Raw genomic sequence first — 18,637 nt, 5'->3', positions numbered from 1 at the left:
CACTGAGCTGGCCTCCAGGCTCCAAGAGGGAGCAGAGTAAAGGTGTGTGTGTGGAGAAGGGACAAAGAGACACACGGTGCTTCCCATCACCAACTGAACGTGAGCAGGCTGGAAGCTGCAGGGGTGCCACATGCAAGGCTGCTGTCATCCTGGGGAAGCCCCCAAACACAGCCCAACCTGTGACCGGCGAGGTATCTCATGAGCCACTAGCATCTTGGGAGTAAATCCTGTTTGCATTTCTCCCCGATCGGTCCCTGAATCTCTAGGGTCTCATTCTGAGGGTGTCGCTGGCACTGCAGCAGCCAACTCCACCCAGACACTGCTACACACAAACCCCCCTACACACGGGGCATCAGGGTGCGGGCTGGGCACGGCCGTCCTCCAGGCTGATGCAGGCTCTACATCTACTGTTCGGACCAGCGTCCGGGCTGAGGGCTCCCCTCAGGGTTAGTTCTTGCCTGGTGGCCCCTGGACTCTTGGGGGAGTGTCTCCTGGTGCCACCTTCAGCAGACATCAGCTCTCAGATGGGTGCACGGAGGAGGCGGGAGACCTCTCTCTGGCTATGGCCTGGCGCTGTGTGCGTCTAAGGGCAGTTGGTTCCCCTGGCAATTCCCAGGGCAACGCTTGTTGGGGTTTCCAAGGCAAACCATGAGGGTGGCGGCTGCAGGAGAGTGATAACTCCTGTCACCAGTTAACCCATGAAAGGCAGGGCGGAGGCCCCGTGCTGGGTGCAGGACTGGGGCGGCTCTGGCTCCCTGTCCAGGCCAAAGGCCGCTGAACGAGAGCCTGGGGTTTGGAATACCCCCTTAGGCGTCACTTGTCCTCTCTGGCTTGTTTCTATCAGGATCTCGGTCTTCCTGACCTAATCCTTTAGTGACTGAGTGCCAGCTGGCACTTAAAAGTCATCTTTCCCTGCAATTTTACTCCCCCTTCCTAGGTTCCCCACCTCCGCATCAGCATCCAACTGGTTGGCCAGCCAGCAATCTGAGTCATTCTAAACCTTTCTCTTTCCCTGAACACCCCAAAAGTTAACCAACTCCCAAGTCCTGTGGGCCCAATGGCTAATTATCTCTTTTCAAATGCACCTCCCTTCCCTCCCCGCTGGCCCCATAACCTCTCTCTTGGGTGCGGCAGCCTTTTCATCAATCCCCTGGCCTCTATTCTCACCCTCACAGTGGTCAGAGAATTCTTCCTAAACCGTAAACCCAACCACACCTCTCCCTGGCTTAAAGCCTCCCTCATTGTCCTTAGATGAGACTTTCTACATTCATGAATATTCAGTGAGCACCTTTTCTGAGCAGAGCCATCATCCAAACTTCTAACCAAGTGTGTTTGAGGCCCTCTGAGATCTCCCCCAGGTCTCCCTGTCTTCCTCTCTGCTTTTGTTGTTTAACACCCCACCTCATACTTGAGGATCTGGCTATAGTAAGCATTTGGTGCCTAAAAGGTGGCAGGCACTCTCTCACCTCTAGGCCTTTGCACATGTTGTTCCCTCTGCTGGGATATTCTGCCCTCTCTCTTCCTTCCGGTCTCAGCTGAGATACCACTTCCTCCAGGAAGCCCTCCCTGAAGCCTCTGACCGGGGTAGATGCCCCTTCTCTGTGCTCCCACAGTCCTTCAGCCCTGTGCCATCCCACTGGGGGTGCAACCACCTGCTTCTTGGTCCATCCTACAAGATGGTGAGCCTTACGAGCTCAAGGACTGTCTTGCCCATTATTGTATTCCCAGGGGCTGGCATACTGTAGGTAAATAAGCCTCTCATTCCCTTGCAGATATCAGAGGAGACTGCAGGAGTGAACTTACTAAACTCAGGCCTGGAAGCCAACACCCCAACCCAACAAAGGCCTGTGATTGATTATTGGCCAAAAGCTACTCAGAAGAGAAGTAAGAGGACTGACTAACCTCTTTTCCCATTTCTGTTTAATGAAGCGAGGAGAAAACTTTCTCAGTAGAAAAACTGCACTTGGATTAAAAAGAAAAAATTGAAAAAACTGTCCCTTCCCATTTCATACAATGAATGTGTAAACTGCAGAAAACACACCCCTGGGAAGTGCAGACCTGTCCTGGAAGGGAAATGTTGGGAGACAGGCAGAGGGGTCTTAGCACCAGCAAGGTGAACCTCTAGGTCATTTCCCACCGGCTGGAGAAGTGTCCTCAGAATCTAGATCAATGACGTCCCACAGGAGCAGCCCTGAGCTGGGAGGCAGGATGCCTGGGTCCGTCTGGCCTCAGCACAGCCGCCACTGGATGGAGACCCTAGAAAGCCCGTGCTTCCCGTGGGCACCACCCTCCTGTCTCTATGATGAGCTTGAATCCGCGGCGCCCAAGTATGCAACTTACTCTCGCCCCGTCCTGGTGCGGAGGAAGGTGGAGGTGGTCTCTGCGGGCCCATGGGGTGGAGCGGCTGCTGCAGGGGCCAGGGTCGGGGGTGGGCTGATTGTCGCGCCGTGGGGGAGCTGCTCAGAAAGCTGCTTTCGCCCCTTGAACTCTGAGCCAGGGACCACTAGGGAGGCAGAAAGGGGCCAGAGTGAGTTCACACAGACAGGACCCTTGAAGTGAGAACCTGTGCGGGTGGAAGGGTGGTGGGGGTGACGAGATGGGGCCCGGCTGAGGTCACGAATGAAGCTCCTCTTGAGGTCGATGACCCTCAAAACAGGAAGAAGGTGTGGTTTTTGCTGGGAGCAAAGCGGGCCTGCAGAGCTGTTTATAACTAGATTTCCCTCCGCCATCCACCATTTCGGCATCAGATCTAAGTCTCCAGGGCCTTCCCCCTGCAAAGAGCCCCCTGCTCCTCCACGAGGGCGCCCAGACCCTGTGCATCACCAGGTTGCTCTGGGACTGGCTTCGGAGGCTCCACCTCCCTCTGAAATTAGTCACACCTTTGCCTGTGTGCATGTTTCTTGGGGGAGCATTCAAAACTTTAACTAGCCTCTCAAAGGGATGGGTGACCAGAGGTTACAAACCACTCATCTGGCCCACGCATTAAAACAATGAGCCCTTGGAAGACTAATCTGCAATATATAAAGGAACAAACTATTGATTCATGGAACAATCTAGATGAATCTCCAGAAAAGTATGCTGAGTGAAAAAGAAGCCAATCCCAAAAGGCTACATATTATACGATTCCATTTCTATAACATTCTTGAAATGACAAAATTACAGAAATGGAGAACAGATTAGTGGTTACCAGGAGTTAAGGAGGGGGTGATTGTGTCTATAAAAGGGCAACATGAGGGACCCTGAGACGGTGGAAATGTTCTGTGTCTTGACTGAATCCATGTCAATATCTGGTTGTGACATTGCTCTATGGTTTTGCAAGATATTATTATTGGGAAAAACTGGGGGAAGGATCTCTGTGTATTATTTCCTACAACTGCATGTGACTCTTTAATTAATTAAACTTTTAACTAAAGTTTAATTTAAAAATTTTAAATGGTGAACCTTAAGAGGCAAAGCTAATCTGAGAACAGTGGTTACCTTTGGGAGGTGTGGGAGTGACTGGGGAGGGCTTGAGGGGGGTCTGGGCTTCTAATCGTGTTGAGTTTCTTGGTCTGTGGTCACTTCGGGAAAATTCATCAATTTATATTCTTTCCTGTATGTTTTATTTCAATAAAAAGTTCACATGCATTTTTTAAAGGTAAAAAATGAAATCACGGATTTTATAGACACAGTGTTCATGACACGGTGTTTAGTGAAAAAAAGGAGGTTATTGGGACTTCCCTGGTGGTCCAGTGGTAAAGAATCCACCTTCCAGTGCAGGGACGTGGGTTCGAGCCCTGGTTGGGGAACTAAGATCCCACATGCCACAGGGCAACTAAGCCTGCGCGCCACAACTACTGAGTTCGTGCGCCTCAATGAGACAGCCCGCGTGCCGCCAACTACAGAGCTCACGCACTCTGGAACCCGCGTGCCACAACTAGAGAGAGAAAACCCGCACGTCACAACTAGAGAGAAGCCTACGCCGCAATGAAGACGCTGTGTGCTGCAACTAAGATCCGATGCAGCCAAAAAGAAAAAAAAAAAAAGGAGGTTATTAAATATTCATGTATAATATCCCATTTCCGTTTTAAGTATTTATAAATAAACACACACACATTGACAAAGAAAACAGCTCACAGGTTCTACACCAAAATGTCAGCAGTGATGGTTTTTAGCTTATTATTTTTTCTTTTGTTCCCTTTTGTCCATCTTACCAGCAATTTCAAATTTTCCTACAATGAACCTGTATGATATTTTGCATCTAAAGGGTAATGCAAGTTTTCTTATTGATTTGATTTTTTTAACCCATGCAATCCAGCCACCCACAGGTTCTGGCCAACCCAGATGCATCCACTCACCCATCTCAGCCGCCAGTGCCCGCTCCAGGCAGAAGCTGGGTGCCCTCTGCCCGAGAGGACTGTCCTGGCCAGGTGGGGGCCTCTGGGCTCGGCTCCTGGGTATGATGGGCTCAGAGGCTCTTCTGGGTACCGGAAGACCCCTGGTCTGGCGGTGGGAGGTTGCATCTCGGGGCACAGACGGAGTGAAAGACTGGGCTAATGTCCCTCGGGTGCTGGGAGACCATGGAGGGAGAGACACGTTGAGGTCACACAGAAGGAGGCCACAGCCGCCAAGACCCTCCACATGCTAAACCGTGAACTCCTGACCTTTGGGACTTGGCACCCCTGGCAGTACAGTATTTCTGAGGATGCACCCCCATTATACGTGCATTTTCTTTATAAACTGCAGAACTGTACATCTGCCTACTCACACAAAATTGTAAAGCTCAACTTAGTTTTTAGATAATATACAAAGAAATAAAATTTGTAATCCTTCCTTCCCAGGCAGCCCTGGGTAGCCCGAGGGGCCTGCATCCAGCTTTGGAGACTATCACTCTATCTGGTGGCTCTGTCATGTCACCCTCCCTACAGACCTTATCCATTCACCATTTCATCATCCATTTGCTCAACAAATATTTATTTCCCAGTCTGTCGATGATTGGTGGAGTGACACTGGGCAAGTCACTTTCCCTTTCTGAACCTTAGTTCCCCTCTATCAATAAGATGGGGGAAATGAACCATCCTTGGGGGGATGAAGTGTGGGCTCTGAGAACGCCCAGGCCATCTGTCCCCGTTCTGAGCTCACAGGCACTTTGATTCTCAGGCTATCTCAGGTGTATGACACTGATGGGGTCCCGAGGATACCTGATCTGGCAGAGCCGGTGCTCTGGGGTCTGAGTGAGGGGCGACACTCTGCTGGTTTCTGAGCCCACAAAGCCACTGTCTGTCTCAGGGGATGCCATCCAGGGCTCCTGAAAGAAACAGTGTCCCTTTAAATCTGAGAAGTGTGCTTGAGGCACACTGGGAAACCCTTCCCAAGTCCTGGCCTGGGCCTTACATTCCAGAGGCTCACAGACAGGCAGGCTGGCCCAGCTCCCAACAGCCGGGCGCAGGGTGTGAGGGTCCTGCAGCACGACACCCAGCCAACCTCAGGGACTCCACGCCCTGAGAAGACCCTGAGCAAGTCCCGCTTCCCTGAGGAGTGGGAGCCAGGGCCCTTGGGAGAGATACTGAGAGATATCCTGAGTTGAGAATAGAAAGAGGAGGAGAAACGTCCCGTGGCGGGAATGGGATTCTCATGTCCACACGGCTTCCGGGCTGGGCCTGGAACACCATGGTCCTACCTGACTGCAGAAATGCCCGGGCCTGATGAATTGGGAAAATAAACTTGATCAAATATGCACACCTCCGACACACTGCATCTAATGCAAGGTGCAAACATGGCCAACAGAGAGACACGGGTGCCTGCCCTCAATGAGTTCATGGTCGAGTACAGACTCCTTACCATGGGCTCATTAGGACTACAGGGGTGTGTGTGTGTGTGTGTGTGTGTGTGTGTGTGTGTGTGCGCGCGCGCGCGCGCGCGTGTGCGTGTGTGTGTGCGCGCGCGCGTGTGTGTGCGTGCGTGTGTGTGCGTGCGCGTGTGTGTGTGCGTGCGGTGTGTGCGTGTGTGTGTGTGCGTGCGTGCGTGTGTGTGGTGTGTGTGTGCGTGTGTGTGTGCGTGCGTGCGTGTGTGTGTGTGTGCGTGCGTGTGTGTGCGCGCGCGCGCGTGTGTGCATGCGTGCGTGCGTGTGCGTGTGTGTGCGTGCGTGTGTGTGTGTGTGCGCGCGTGTGTGTGTGTGTGTGCGTGTGTGTGTGTGTGTGTGTACACATGCATACGTATGTGCTTTTCTATGGGAGGATCCACCACATAAGTCACATTCCACAGTGATCTGTGATTCCTGCAAATCACAAGCTCTCCGAGGAGAAAGAGGAGCTCCTGGCAGAGGGACGGGGGTGTGGGGAGCTACGGCATAAGCCCTGAATGGTGGGCAGGATTGTGAGTGGCAGGGGCGGGAGCAGCAGGCATTCTGAGCAAAGGCCTGGAGGCAGGAGGCTCCAGGAGATGCAGGGAATGGCCCTGAGGCTCTGAGCCCATGCCCCGTGCAGACGCATACCTCCAGGTGCGGCCCGCCAGCTTGGCACAGAGACTTCGGTGGAAGGCGCTCAGAGATGCCACTTCCCTCTAGGCTGGTCAGACTGCTCTGGTGGGACTCCGCAGACTTGGTGCCCTGAGTTGGGGGGGGCCTGCTTGGGCCTGAAGGAGCTGCCTCAGCTTTGTCCAGGCCCTGCAGGTGCCTGTCTCTGGCCACAGATGCGTGGAAGTCTGCTGGCTTCACAGATGCCATCTGCTCCACGGTTTCCCTGGCAGGGAAGGAGAGGCACACTGGCCCTGAGCCCTGGCATGGGCTGGGCAGCCCTGTCCCGGTAGCCACACAGTCTAGGGCACAAGCTCTGGAGTCAGGAACCCCTGTGTGCCCACCCTGGTTCTGCCACCCTCTCACTGTGTGACCTTGGGCAAGGCACCTCCCCTCTCTGAACCTCACTTTTCTCAACTGTAAAATGGGGATGCCTACAAAACCCACCCTATACACTGCAGCAGAAATAGTGTGGAAAGAGATGCGCTAAAGCATCCTTTCCCGGGCTTCTGGAATTGCCTTCCATCTTCGCTCTTCCAGCCATTTCAACTTCAATCTACTCAAAAAGACTTTATGTCACTGTTATAAACAGAAGACCAGTATTTCGTGTTACAAATAGAAACTAACTTTGCAAATAAATACAAGGAACATGAAAACAATATTATCATAGTCTAGATAGATCCTGTTGCTTAGTGAAGGCTCTGGGCCTGAGGCCTGCTTGTTTTCTCTCTCTCTTTCTTTTTAAAGGAAGATCAAGAGAGGCACTGAAGACATAATAGTCCTGAGATTTCTCCTTGATGTACATAGAATGTCTGAGACTGAGAAGGAGAGTAATGTTATTTAATGCTGCATCTGTCCTACCAGAAACCTTGTCCCACAACACCCAAAATCATTTCAAATGCTATCAATGGTATATGTTGCACGTTTTAGAGAGACACTGAGCTACATGTCAGGAAGGCCGTTTCTAAACTGTAAGGGGCTGTCTAGCTCACTATGACAATTTCCACCCCTGCGGTTTCTGAGCTGGTGTGGGACAAGCGGGGAAGGCTCACTGACATACTCGAGGGGGCCCCCGTGACTTCTCTCAGCCTGTGCTGGGGGCTGTCTGGTGGGGAGCCTGGTGGCCGCTGCTTTTCCTGGAGCTGAAGCCGGCCCCTCGACTTCCAGGGTGTGGCCCTGCCCCTTCCCCTCCTCCTCCTCCAGCCTCAGGGCTTCTGGGAGAGACTTCACACTGAGGTACCTGCAGAAGAACACAGAGGAGAGTGACTTCTGCCCAGCAGGGCCAGCAAGATCCCACCACTGGACCCACCACCCTGGCCTCACTGCTGGTGGGCACTCACCGCTCTAGGAGGCCGTGGAAATCCTGCTCCACCCGCAGCTCCTTGTGCCTGAGTGGGGTTGGGAGGCCCAGCGGCCTGTCCTCTACTTCATTGCCGGTAGCGCTCAGATCCAAGTTCACGTGCAATGGGTGGGGGCCAATGTTGATGGCGTCGAGCTGGGGCCAGAAGGGAGGAGGGGCAGAGATTCAGCAGACACCTAAGACCACTTTTTAAGGACCCACCTTATGCCAGGCTCATGCTGGGTGCCAAAGAGTAAGAAATAGGTTAGGTTCACTAACCTATCATCATCCTTTCATGTGTGCAAAAGTAGGGACTGGATCATGTGATCTTTGATACTGACTGCCATTGATTGAGCCCCTGCTACGTGCCAGGCACTGTACAGACATCACTTCACAACAATCCCACCAGTACCTAGGTTATTACAACCCATTTTACAGACAGGTAACTGAGGCTCAAATGATTTGCCTAAAGTCACACAGAAGTGAGGGACAGAGCCTAGATTTGAACCCAGATTTCCATTCCAACATGGACACCCAGACCCTCAAAACACCATCACCATGGGAGCAGGGGAGCCCCTCAAGATGATGCACTGGAGATGATTGTCTCTCATGGGGTTGTGACGTGGGCTAGAGAGAATTCTACAAAGCCCCTTCCGTGTACAGCCCTTCTCTAGTGTCGCCACCTCTGTGAATAGTCCCCAAATCCACCCAGGACTAAAAGCTAGAAGCCTGGAGGTCATCGTTTGCTCCTTTCCTCTCATCACCAATCCAAGTCCAGTCAAATCTACCTTCTAAACCTCTCTCAAGTCCATGCACGTCTCTCCATCTGCCCCGCCACCTCCCCGCTTCTGACCTACCTGCAAATCCTCTGGTATCTTCTCCTGCTGAAAAACCCAGCAGAGTTTAAGACCATCCCCTTGATGTGACCCACACACCTACATTCTGAGGCCCCTGCCTGCCTCCCCAGCCTCCTCCCCTCCCCTGCCTGTCTCCCCTGCCTCTTAGACAATTGCCCCCCTCAGGGTCCATACTCTAACCACAGGGCCTTTGCACAGGCTGTTTTTCCCTGCCAGATGGCTTTTCTGCACCTAGTAATTCCTACTCACCCTCAGATCTCATTTAAACATTACTTCCTCAAGGAAAGTTTCTCTGACCCCCTAAACTCAGATATGTTACCCTGTTATCTACTCTCGTAGAACCTCATAATTCTCCTTCAGAGCACTGATCAAAATTATAGTTAAGTAACTGGGTAACTAGTTCAACTAGACAGAAAATTCCATGAGGGTACAGGCCACCTATTATTTCAGTTGTTTTCTACTGAATTCCCACCATGTGTCATGAGTCTTGGCATACAAACTTCTCAGATATGTCATGAAGAAGTTAATGAATGGAGAAAACAGTGAATGAAGGAACAGTCCAATACGGCTGGGCAAATAGGTACCTCAGGGCAGAGGGTCTGGATGGCTGGCGTGGGGGCTTGTTCCAAAGGAGAGGGCAGGCCCGTTGGCTGGTTGGGGGAGGGCATGGCTGGGGAGCTGTCCAGAGCCGAGTCTGACCCGGCTGGCTCAGGCTCCTGCTGGCTCTGGTCTATGTGGCCCTTCAGCTCATCCAGGCGAACTCCCAGCTGGAATATCTCTGCCTCCAGCTCCCTGGAACGAGGAAACATCAGGCAGGTCTGGGAGGCTGTGCTTCAGAGCAGAGGCCCCAGAGGTGCCCATGGAGAGTGCATCTGACATCATAATTTAGATTATGTGGAGAGTAAAATCAACAAGGTGAAAGTGGACGCCACTGGGAATAAGGAGGCCTCAGCCTGAGTCCCCTTCTGCCTCCATCTGGCTGCAGGAGCTTGAGTAAATCCCTTCCCCCTCTGGCCTCAGTTTCCCCATTGTCCAATGAGGGGTTTTAACTATTATCTCCAAGGTCACTTCTCATTGAAGGGAGTTCAAAAAGGACACAAATCTCAGCCTTCAAGTATCCCCCATCTGGACATGTTGTTAATTGGGATAGGATTTCTCCCTGTTCCCCTAGTGTGTGAATTATGAGGACAAACTGTCCCCCTCCTGGTGGGAACCCAGGGCCTGACGCATCTGTCCTTGGAGGCCTCTCTCCCCAGCATGTACCTGCCGGGATCAAATCTCCCAGGCGTCCCCGTGGAGCCGGCAAGCTGCTGGGCCACGTGCTGCTCCCTGCAGGCCTTTAGATACTCCTCCTCCAGGGCCGCGTGGGCAGCCTTTAGCTGCTGGAAGACCTGAAACCAGACAGGCCAGGAAGACTTGAGTGCCCAGCCCCCGTGGGCTCCATCCTTGCAGACATAGTGGACGAGACAGCTCTTTGGGGGAGCAGAGGGGCATGGGACTCTGGGACTGTGGAGGCCTCCGGGCCCTGGAATATCTGGAAGGCTGGGGTTGGTACCCTCTGGAGCCTGCTCGCTCTGGTCAATCTCCCTGCCATCAGATTGGTATGGCAGAGGCACGGCTTAGAGCACTGGCACTGGCCCCAGAGGGTACCAGTCCTTCCTGGGTAGACCTACAAGAACCCAATGTTCCATGATGGTCATAGCGTCAAATATGCTATCACTATATCCCCATAAGGACCTAGTACTTGAGAGACCTTAGATCCTCATCCTTGATTCTCAAAACAGTAGATTTTGGAACATTAGTCATTCTTTTCCCAAATCCTTATAGACTATCACAACAGATGGTATTATCATCACCATCATACTGTTGATAATGGTAACTAACATTTATGGAGCATTGAGGCTCTGTCTAAAGCCCTTTGCATTATTCATTTAATCCTCAACATAACCCTAATGAGAGGGGCAATTTATCATCTTCATTTAAACAGGATGAAACTACGGCACAGAGAGATTACTTAAGTCAGTGAAGGTCACACAGTGAGTGAGCAAGTTGTAGAGTCGGGATATGAACCCAGGCCCTCTAGCTCCAGAGCTCATGGTCCCAACGATTATGCTAGGTCCCCACAGTAAACATGACAGTAGCTAACTCATGGGAGGTTAAAACTATGGGAGGTGGGCTCATTACCCCTCGCTTTTTATCATCCTCATCTCACTCATCCTATGCTGATGATAGACTGAGGCCAAGGACAACCTACAGTCTAGCCCGCAGTCAAGCTTTATCTTCCAACAGCTCTCAGTCTCCCTGCATATGGGGGAATCAGGAGATGGGGGAAGAAAAAGAATGGTTTTGATTTTCAAGGTCCTTGATCATCCACTCAGTGAGATAATACAATCCATATCACATTTTGTAATTGGAGAATGTGTGTAACATCTATATAATAACATAATACTTAGTAACATAATATTAACAGTAAAAACTATCAAACCAAGTGTGTTGCATTTGCCCTGCTCACCCTCCCTCAGCTCCTCTCCCCACCCTGCTCTGCGCCTTGAGCATCAGCTGGGCTCCTGACCTGCTGGTTTCCCCTGGGGCCTGTGTAGGGGAGGCATCTATTAGAGGTCACAGGGTGGGAGGAAAGAGACCTGGGAGGGAACTGCTCCGGGCAGGTGCTAGTCCCTGGGCTTCCCTGTCCCTGGTCGGGCTCCCTGAGGCTGCTGCCCACACCCCAGCCAATAGTCCCTTCACTGATCCCTAAACCCGCAGCTCTGAGAGCTCCATCTGTTCCTTCTTGGGACCCTGGCTGATGCATCAGAAATCTAAATTTTATATATGACCACAGTTATCTAGAAATACCAGAGCCCGGAAGGAAATAAGCCAATAATGGTTAGATTAGGGGTTTCTTTCCCTTTTCCCCCCAGTTTTCAAATTTTAGCAATTACTTTTATAATAAGGAAAATTATAAAAAGAAAAGGCCTTTTCCTGGTTGCCGACAGGCAATATAATCCGTGGGAAGCTGTGCAGGGCAACGATTAAGACCCTTGACTTGGGAATCAGACAGGCCTGGGTCTGGGCTGTGCCGTCTACTGGCTGTGTGGCCTTCCAGCTGCCCCTCTGGGCTTCAGTTCAGCCCAGTTAAATGGGGGTGATGACTGTAACTGCCTTGCCGGGTTTTTATGATGATAAAATGAAATAATGTTCATCAAGGGCTTACCACAGTGCCTGGCACACCAGCATCTTTGCTTAATAAATGGTGACTGTTGTGATATAATGATCATTATCATGGAAAGCTAATCAGGGGCTGTTTGTTCTAAAAGGAGACACAATGTCTGGGATTCTCTGGTCTGTCTTGCAGCAAACGAGGCTTCAGAGCCTGTGCCATGGGAGACAGAGCAGCTGTCTGGCAGCTCCAAGGGCATCTCTTGAAGTGGGCAGTACCTTGAGTTGGTCCTGGGGTGTCAGCTGTCCTGCTTGCAGCAGTTCTACAAAGGACTCCACCTGGGAATTGGAAAGGGAAGGAAACACGCTCCATTAATCCAGACTCAGAAGGTGAGTCCTACAGACTCCCACACTTAGCCACAGTCACACTTTGGTGCGGAGAGCTGGGTCCTGCCTTGGGATGTGGGTTTTCTGACAAGCACGGAGAAGCGGGTGCCAGAAAAGCTCCACCACTGGCCTTGGCCATGGCAGCCTTGGGAAAAATCAAAGTGGAACCTCCAGGAATTTATCGACAGCAAAGCGCACTTACTCCTGTGCATGAAACCTACGGCAGCATGGTGGGCGTGGGGCAACAGGAAACAGTCTGAATGCCTATCTGTGGCACGGTATGCAGCCATCCAGGAGATGAAGGCACATGTGTGTGTTCTCATGTGTAAATGCCTCCAAGACCTACTTTTCAGCATCAAATCAAGGTACAGGACAGTGCTTATGGTAGGCTACCATCTGTATAAGATACGGAGAGAACAAAGAAGGAAAAATACAAACACAGTTGCTTATGTATTATAAACTATCTCTAGAAGGTATATTATAAACTATCTCTAGAAGGATGCAAGAGACTAAAATATTAATTGCTTCTAGGGAGGAGAACTGGGTGGTGGGCGGGTACAAAGATGGGAGGAAGGTTTTCTACTATATGTATCCTCTGAACTTGGAACAAAGTGAATTTATTGCCTACCCAGAAATATTCAAATGTGGGACACTAAAAAAGTCAAGGTACATTATAGTGTACATACTCATGTGACCATTTCTATAAATGCATGTGTGTGCATTAAACATTTTGCATGAAGCAGAAGGGCAAGAGTGGAAGAAAAGATTTCACTGAATATATTCTTTGTCCTGTGTGAGGCTCTTTACCATGGGTATCTATTACTGTCACAAAAATTTTTTTAATTAGGAAAAAAAAGGCAAAGACAATTTGGAGATTTCTAGCAATTCTAGGAAAGCTCTAGATCAGTGCCAAAATATAATATAGAAATTTACCTAATATAATTACATTATATAATTTATATAACATAAAATAGAAATGTCATGCAAGCTGCATATGTAATTTAAAACTTTCCAGGAGCCATACTAAAAATGTGAAAAGGCACAAGTGAATTAATTTTAATAATACATTTTCTAAACCTAAAATATTATTTTGACATGTAATCAATGTAAAAAAATATATTGAAAATTTTATATTCTTTTTGTTGCACAAAGTCTTTGAAATCCAGTATGTGTTTTACACTTACAGAACGTCTCAATTTGGAGTGGCCACATGTCAAGTACTCACTAGCCACCTGACCAGCGGCTCCTGTATGGACAGGGCAGCCTGAATCATTAGGGGTCAGCTGGTGCCCCAGATTTTGCTCAGTGTGGTGACCTTGGCTCTGCTTTACTTTACAGCACACAGGACAAGGAGAAACATCTCTCCAGTTACAGGACCCAGAATGGCGGTGATAAAAAGGAATAAAGTTCATGCTGCTACAACATGGATGAGCCTTGAAAACATTATGCTAAGTGAAAGAAGCCAGACACGAAAGGACAAATGCTACATGAATCCAGTTATAGGAAATGTCCAAAATAGGTAAACCCAAAGAGACAGAAAGTAGATGAGCAGCTGCCAGGGGCTGGGGGGAAGGGGAATGGGGAGTGACTGCTTAATGCATACGCAGTTTCTTAGTGGGTGATGAAACTGTTCTAAAGTTGATTGTGTTGATGGCTGCACAACTGTGAATATGCTAAAAGCCACTGAAGCATTAACTTTAAATGACTGAATTGTATGTTATGTGAATTATGTCTCAATAAAGATGTTACAGAAAAGAAAGAAGGAAAGGAAGGAAGGAAGGGAAGAAAGAATGGTGGTGTTTCTTTGAAAGAATTTGTTTTATGGACATGGTGACGTAACTATCGCATTTCCCTTTCTGCATTGACAACTAGGAAGCTCAAAACCAAATGTGAATCTGATAAAGCATTCAGGGTCCAGCAGAACATTTTGTTTATTCACTTCTCCCTAAGTTCATTTTATTTTTTTCCTATCCTTACTTCCCCTTTGCCCCAGTTTCCTCACTTCCGTTTTCAGAATGTGGTTACAATGCATGTATTTTCTAAGCTGCTTTAAAGTACTTTTGGAATAAGGCCAAGTGTATAGTTATAAACAGACCTGCAAACAATTCATAGTTATTTGGATGAAAATATAAAGGCCCCTTGAGAAGTGACTGAGGATTGATTTCCATAACGAAAGGAACTAAGGAAGTGAGGTGATCTATGCTAAAGAGGAGAAGGTAGAGTAGAGGCTCCATAACCCTTCCAGAATCCTGAAAAAGCAGAGAGTCTCCCCCAGAAGTGAAACCGGAGATAGTTTCAAGCACAATTAGAGAGAGTTTGATGAAACACACTGGCAAAAAGGGTGTTAAATCTAGCACTGGGTGACAAGGAGGAGGCTGGAGCCAGGAGGTCTCTAAAACCAGGGTCAGGGGGGCTCTGTTTCCAAGTTAACTCCAGCAGGGGAATAATGAGCGAGCCTCGCAGATAGCCCCTCATCCAAGCGGGCAGAGGCTCTGCTTTCTCCAGGTGAGTTCCATCTCTCGTGGGCAAAGCTGTGGTTCCACTCACCTTGGCCAGGAACCGACTGGCCCGAGAAGTCAGCTCCTGGGCCTGCTCCGCTGAGGGCTGGTCCTGGGCGATGTCCGGGTTCTCCGGAAGCCACCCTAGGGCGGGTGTGCTGGGGGGCGAGGAGGGGTTCAGGTCTCCTTCAGCTGATGGCCATCCTGGAACATACAACCACTAAATGCTGGGGCCAAGAGCAGTCCTTCCTGGGGCTGAGAGACTGTTGCTGAACCTCAAATCCACCACCTCCATCCTCGAATGACAGCTCAGCCATCTCACAATCGTGCCGTCTTCACATCGACCTGAGGAAGGGGCCTGGGCAGTGCTGTCCCCATTTATAGGAGAGAACAAGGTGTGGATCAGCCCCGGATCACACAGCTAGAGCCAAGCCAGGCCTCTGGGTTTCCAGTCAATAGTGTGGGCTCCAACTCAGAAAGATGCGGGTTCAAATCCCGACCCTCCCCCATAGCAGTGTGACCTTCTACATGTCCTCACCTCTCTGAGCCTTGGTCTCCTTGACTGTCAGTGGGGTAACAACAGTGGGGACCTCACCAGGTGAGGGCTCTACAGGGACGATGCTCTTTGTCATACAACTCGTCCGAGATCACACAGCTGCTAGGTGGCAGAGCTAGGGCTTCGCCCAGGCTGCTCTGGCTCAAAGCAGACACTTTCTACATCTCCATTTGACCTCTTCAAGTCACAGGGCCTAGAGAGGGGCCTCACCTCCCTCCCTCCCCTGGCCTGAAGCCAGTGCCACCCCAGGGTGAACCAAGTGTCCCTAGAGTAGGGTCACAACAGAGGAGCCCTTCAGCCACATCTCCTCTCCCAGACTCACCTGAAGCCTCAGAGGCCTGCAGGCCCTTGGCGGGGCCCGGCCACCGCTCTACAGAGTGGGGCTGTGGGATGGTGAAGGACAAGACCTTGGTCCCCTGGGGCATCGTCCCCGTGTGGATGCTGTGGCTGGGCTGGGGCGGGTCCAAGTACAGGTTCACCTTTAAGGGAGGAGAGGCACAGCAGAGCCAAGGGTTGGGGCAAACCCACCCAAAAGGCCTCACCTTCATTCATGCCATCATTCAGGCGCTCAACAAACATGCCTTTGTATAATAAATAATACCTTTTAGTGGAACACTTGGGTGGGGGCCAAACACTGGGCCAAGGGCTTACATATCCTTTCATTCTCTCTTTATGGCAGTCCTGAGAGGAAGGGACCATATGCCCATCTTACAGAAGAGGGAACTGAGACTCAGAGAGGTTGAGTCACTTACTCAAAATCTCCAGCTGAAAAATCCTTGGGCTGGGATTATAACTTTGCTTTGACCCCAAAGTCTATGGTTTTCCATATTAATAATTTTATTAATAATATTTGTTATAATATATCATAATAATATTGTAATCAATATAATATTTAACATAGAACAAGTATAATTATATTATATTAATATAATAATTAATATTTGTTATTAATAAAAATATTTCCAATACTTTACATTGATAATAACAGCAATTAATGACTGTTTGAATGAATGAGTCAATCAACAAGTAAAGGAATTATCTCTCAGTTGTAGCAGATCTCCATCATTTGAGGATGGCTTTCATATGGTAAATAGTCTAGTGTTTGGGAGAGAAGTAGAGAGTCAGGGAGATGGCCAAGGAAGGCCTTCTGAAGTTAAAGACCCAAGCGGTTTAAAGCAGGGGTTGGCAACTATGGTCTGTTTTAGTGAACAAGGTTTTAGTGAACACAGCCATGCTCGCTTGCTTTTGTATCGTCTGTGGTTGCTTTCATCCTATAACAGCCGAGATGAGTTGTTACCATGGAGAATATATGGCCCGCAAAGCTGAAAATATTCACTATCTGGCCCTCTACAGACAAAGTTTGCTGATCTCTGGCTTAGCATGTGAGCCCTGCAGTGCCTGGGTTCACACTGAGGCTCTACCACCACCCTCCTCTGAGTGCTAGAGCAGCTGACTGAACTCACCTGTCTGTGCACAAAGTGAGTGCTCATTCAATAGCAGCCACCACCCTCACATTCATCACCGTCGATATTATAACTATTACCATCACCATCATCACCACTATCACCATCATCACCACCATCACCATCACCATCATCATCACCATTGTCATGTATGTGGCCATCACGGAGGCAGGTCCCTAAAAAAGCTACTCTCCTAGGGTCCCCTGGTCCTCATGACGTCAGGCAGCTTATCTTACTGCCCTCTGCTACCCTAAGGTCAGGAGTGGGCAGTTCAGGGTGGGCTCCCAGGCCCACAGAAGGCAGCCTCTCCCTGCTTAAGCTGCTCTTCACGTTCTGGCCGTGGCAGAAAAATCTACTCCAAAGTGAGGGACAATGGCTCAGCCGTGGCTGGGCCACCCTGCTGCCTCCCCCCTCTTTCAGGCCCAGCCTCTGATGAGAACAAAGCTGGATTTTAATAATCCCCTTGGCCATCTGCTCAGGCCCGCCTGTGGGGACTTGCCCACCAGCACCCCTCTCCTCCCAAGGTGACCCAAATCTGCGGGAGGCCCGGCCCTCCTGAGTTCCCCCCTGCCCCACCCCACCCATCGGCCAGCCTCAGCCCGGGCCCACCAAAGGCCCAACCTGGGGGAGCGACAGGAACAAACTGCTCTCAGCACCTCTGTTTGCACAGAGGGACCAAAGGCCCGCACAGAGGCCCGGGGAGCTGGGGTGAGTGTGGGTTTGCCGAGCTGCTCAGGCTTGTCCCTCCTGGACCCGTCTCTGGACACAGGCAGGACCCACCCCCAGGGCCCCTGTTTAAACCAGGGTGTCCCACGGTGCTCCCTGAGGCTGGATTGGCTCCCTCAGGGGCGTTAAGCAGGGAAGGGTGGACGAGTGCGGGAAACACTGGGTTAAATAACTGACTAATCTCAGCACAGATGGGTTCCTCACAGCCTTTAAAATGCTAATGGACTTTTATGAATGGGGCGGGGAGTGGAGAGACGAGGAAATGCTTCCGCAACTCCTCCAAACACACAAACCTCCCTCGAGCCTCTCCTCCCTCCCCCAACCCCATCCTTACGCTTCCCTCCCCCTCCCCCCTTCCACTCCCACCCTCACCTCCACCAGGTGGCCATCAGAACACACACTTTAGGAAAGGCAGTTTTATGTCATCCTCCCTGATTCTTTCTGGGGTAATTTCCGGTCTCAGCCCCTCCAGATCCCCCTACAGCTGAGGTGGGGGAGAGCAGCTGGAGGGAGGTGCCAACACAGCTGCGAATGCAGGACACCCCCATCAACTCTGGCCCTAAGCTAGTCACCGGGCAGTGACTCCTGACCAGCCCTGGCTCCCTGCCCGCACCCCAGATGGGATCCAGTAGTGCCCCCCGACCCGGCCCTGGAACTCCCTGGTCAGCCTCCCCAGTGGCAGAGCTCACAATCATTTAGTCTGGCTCTGTTAAACATAAAAAAAAAAAAAAAAAAAAAAAAGTGGGCTGTGGGCTATTGGGCTCAAAGCCCAGCTCTGACACCTACTTGTTGAATGATCTTGGGCAAATTCCTTAACCTCTGTGCCTCAGTTTCCCCCATGGTAAATGACTGAGGACAGTGGTCTGTAAATATGTATTACTATTGATATTATCACTGTAACATCAGCATTCTGCCTTGTCATGCCTCTGCCACATACCCATTGCCAGGGCCCGAGCTGGGCACACCCAGGCACGGGGAAAATAGTGCCCACTCTGGAACCAGGCAAACATAGTTTAATCCCTTACAAGCCGTGGGATGTTGAGCAAACCACTCCACCTGGCTGAGCCTCAGTTTCCTCCTGTGAAGAGGATCAAATGAGATGACTCTGGCAGTGTACTCAGCCTGGGGCCTGGCACCTTTTTACTGCTCAGCAAATGCCAGT

At 50.5% G+C, this 18,637-nt stretch overlaps 1 protein-coding gene across 2 annotated transcripts in view; it reads right to left on the bottom strand.

Annotated features, from left to right (window-relative positions):
* Positions 1 to 18,637, bottom strand: part of AKNA (AT-hook transcription factor) — a 52,463-nt gene that overhangs the window by 11,063 nt on the left and 22,763 nt on the right. For both annotated transcript variants that reach the window (XM_082470409.1, XM_082470410.1), the window contains exons 5-15: positions 15,609 to 15,765; positions 14,780 to 14,934; positions 12,125 to 12,184; positions 9,953 to 10,080; positions 9,274 to 9,481; positions 7,834 to 7,988; positions 7,554 to 7,733; positions 6,473 to 6,719; positions 5,181 to 5,287; positions 4,338 to 4,549; positions 2,341 to 2,503 (exon numbers count right to left, since the gene is read on the bottom strand). In XM_082470409.1, coding sequence (XP_082326535.1) covers positions 2,341 to 2,503; positions 4,338 to 4,549; positions 5,181 to 5,287; positions 6,473 to 6,719; positions 7,554 to 7,733; positions 7,834 to 7,988; positions 9,274 to 9,481; positions 9,953 to 10,080; positions 12,125 to 12,184; positions 14,780 to 14,934; positions 15,609 to 15,765 — 1,772 coding nt within the window. The remainder of the gene's footprint in view (positions 1 to 2,340; positions 2,504 to 4,337; positions 4,550 to 5,180; positions 5,288 to 6,472; positions 6,720 to 7,553; positions 7,734 to 7,833; positions 7,989 to 9,273; positions 9,482 to 9,952; positions 10,081 to 12,124; positions 12,185 to 14,779; positions 14,935 to 15,608; positions 15,766 to 18,637) is intronic.

Source organism: Balaenoptera physalus (assembly GCF_965194825.1).
Source record: "Balaenoptera physalus genome assembly, chromosome: 7".
NCBI lineage: Eukaryota > Metazoa > Chordata > Mammalia > Artiodactyla > Balaenopteridae > Balaenoptera > Balaenoptera physalus.
Note: the sequence above shows the minus strand (reverse complement) of the source record. Positions and strands in the feature narration are given on the sequence as shown.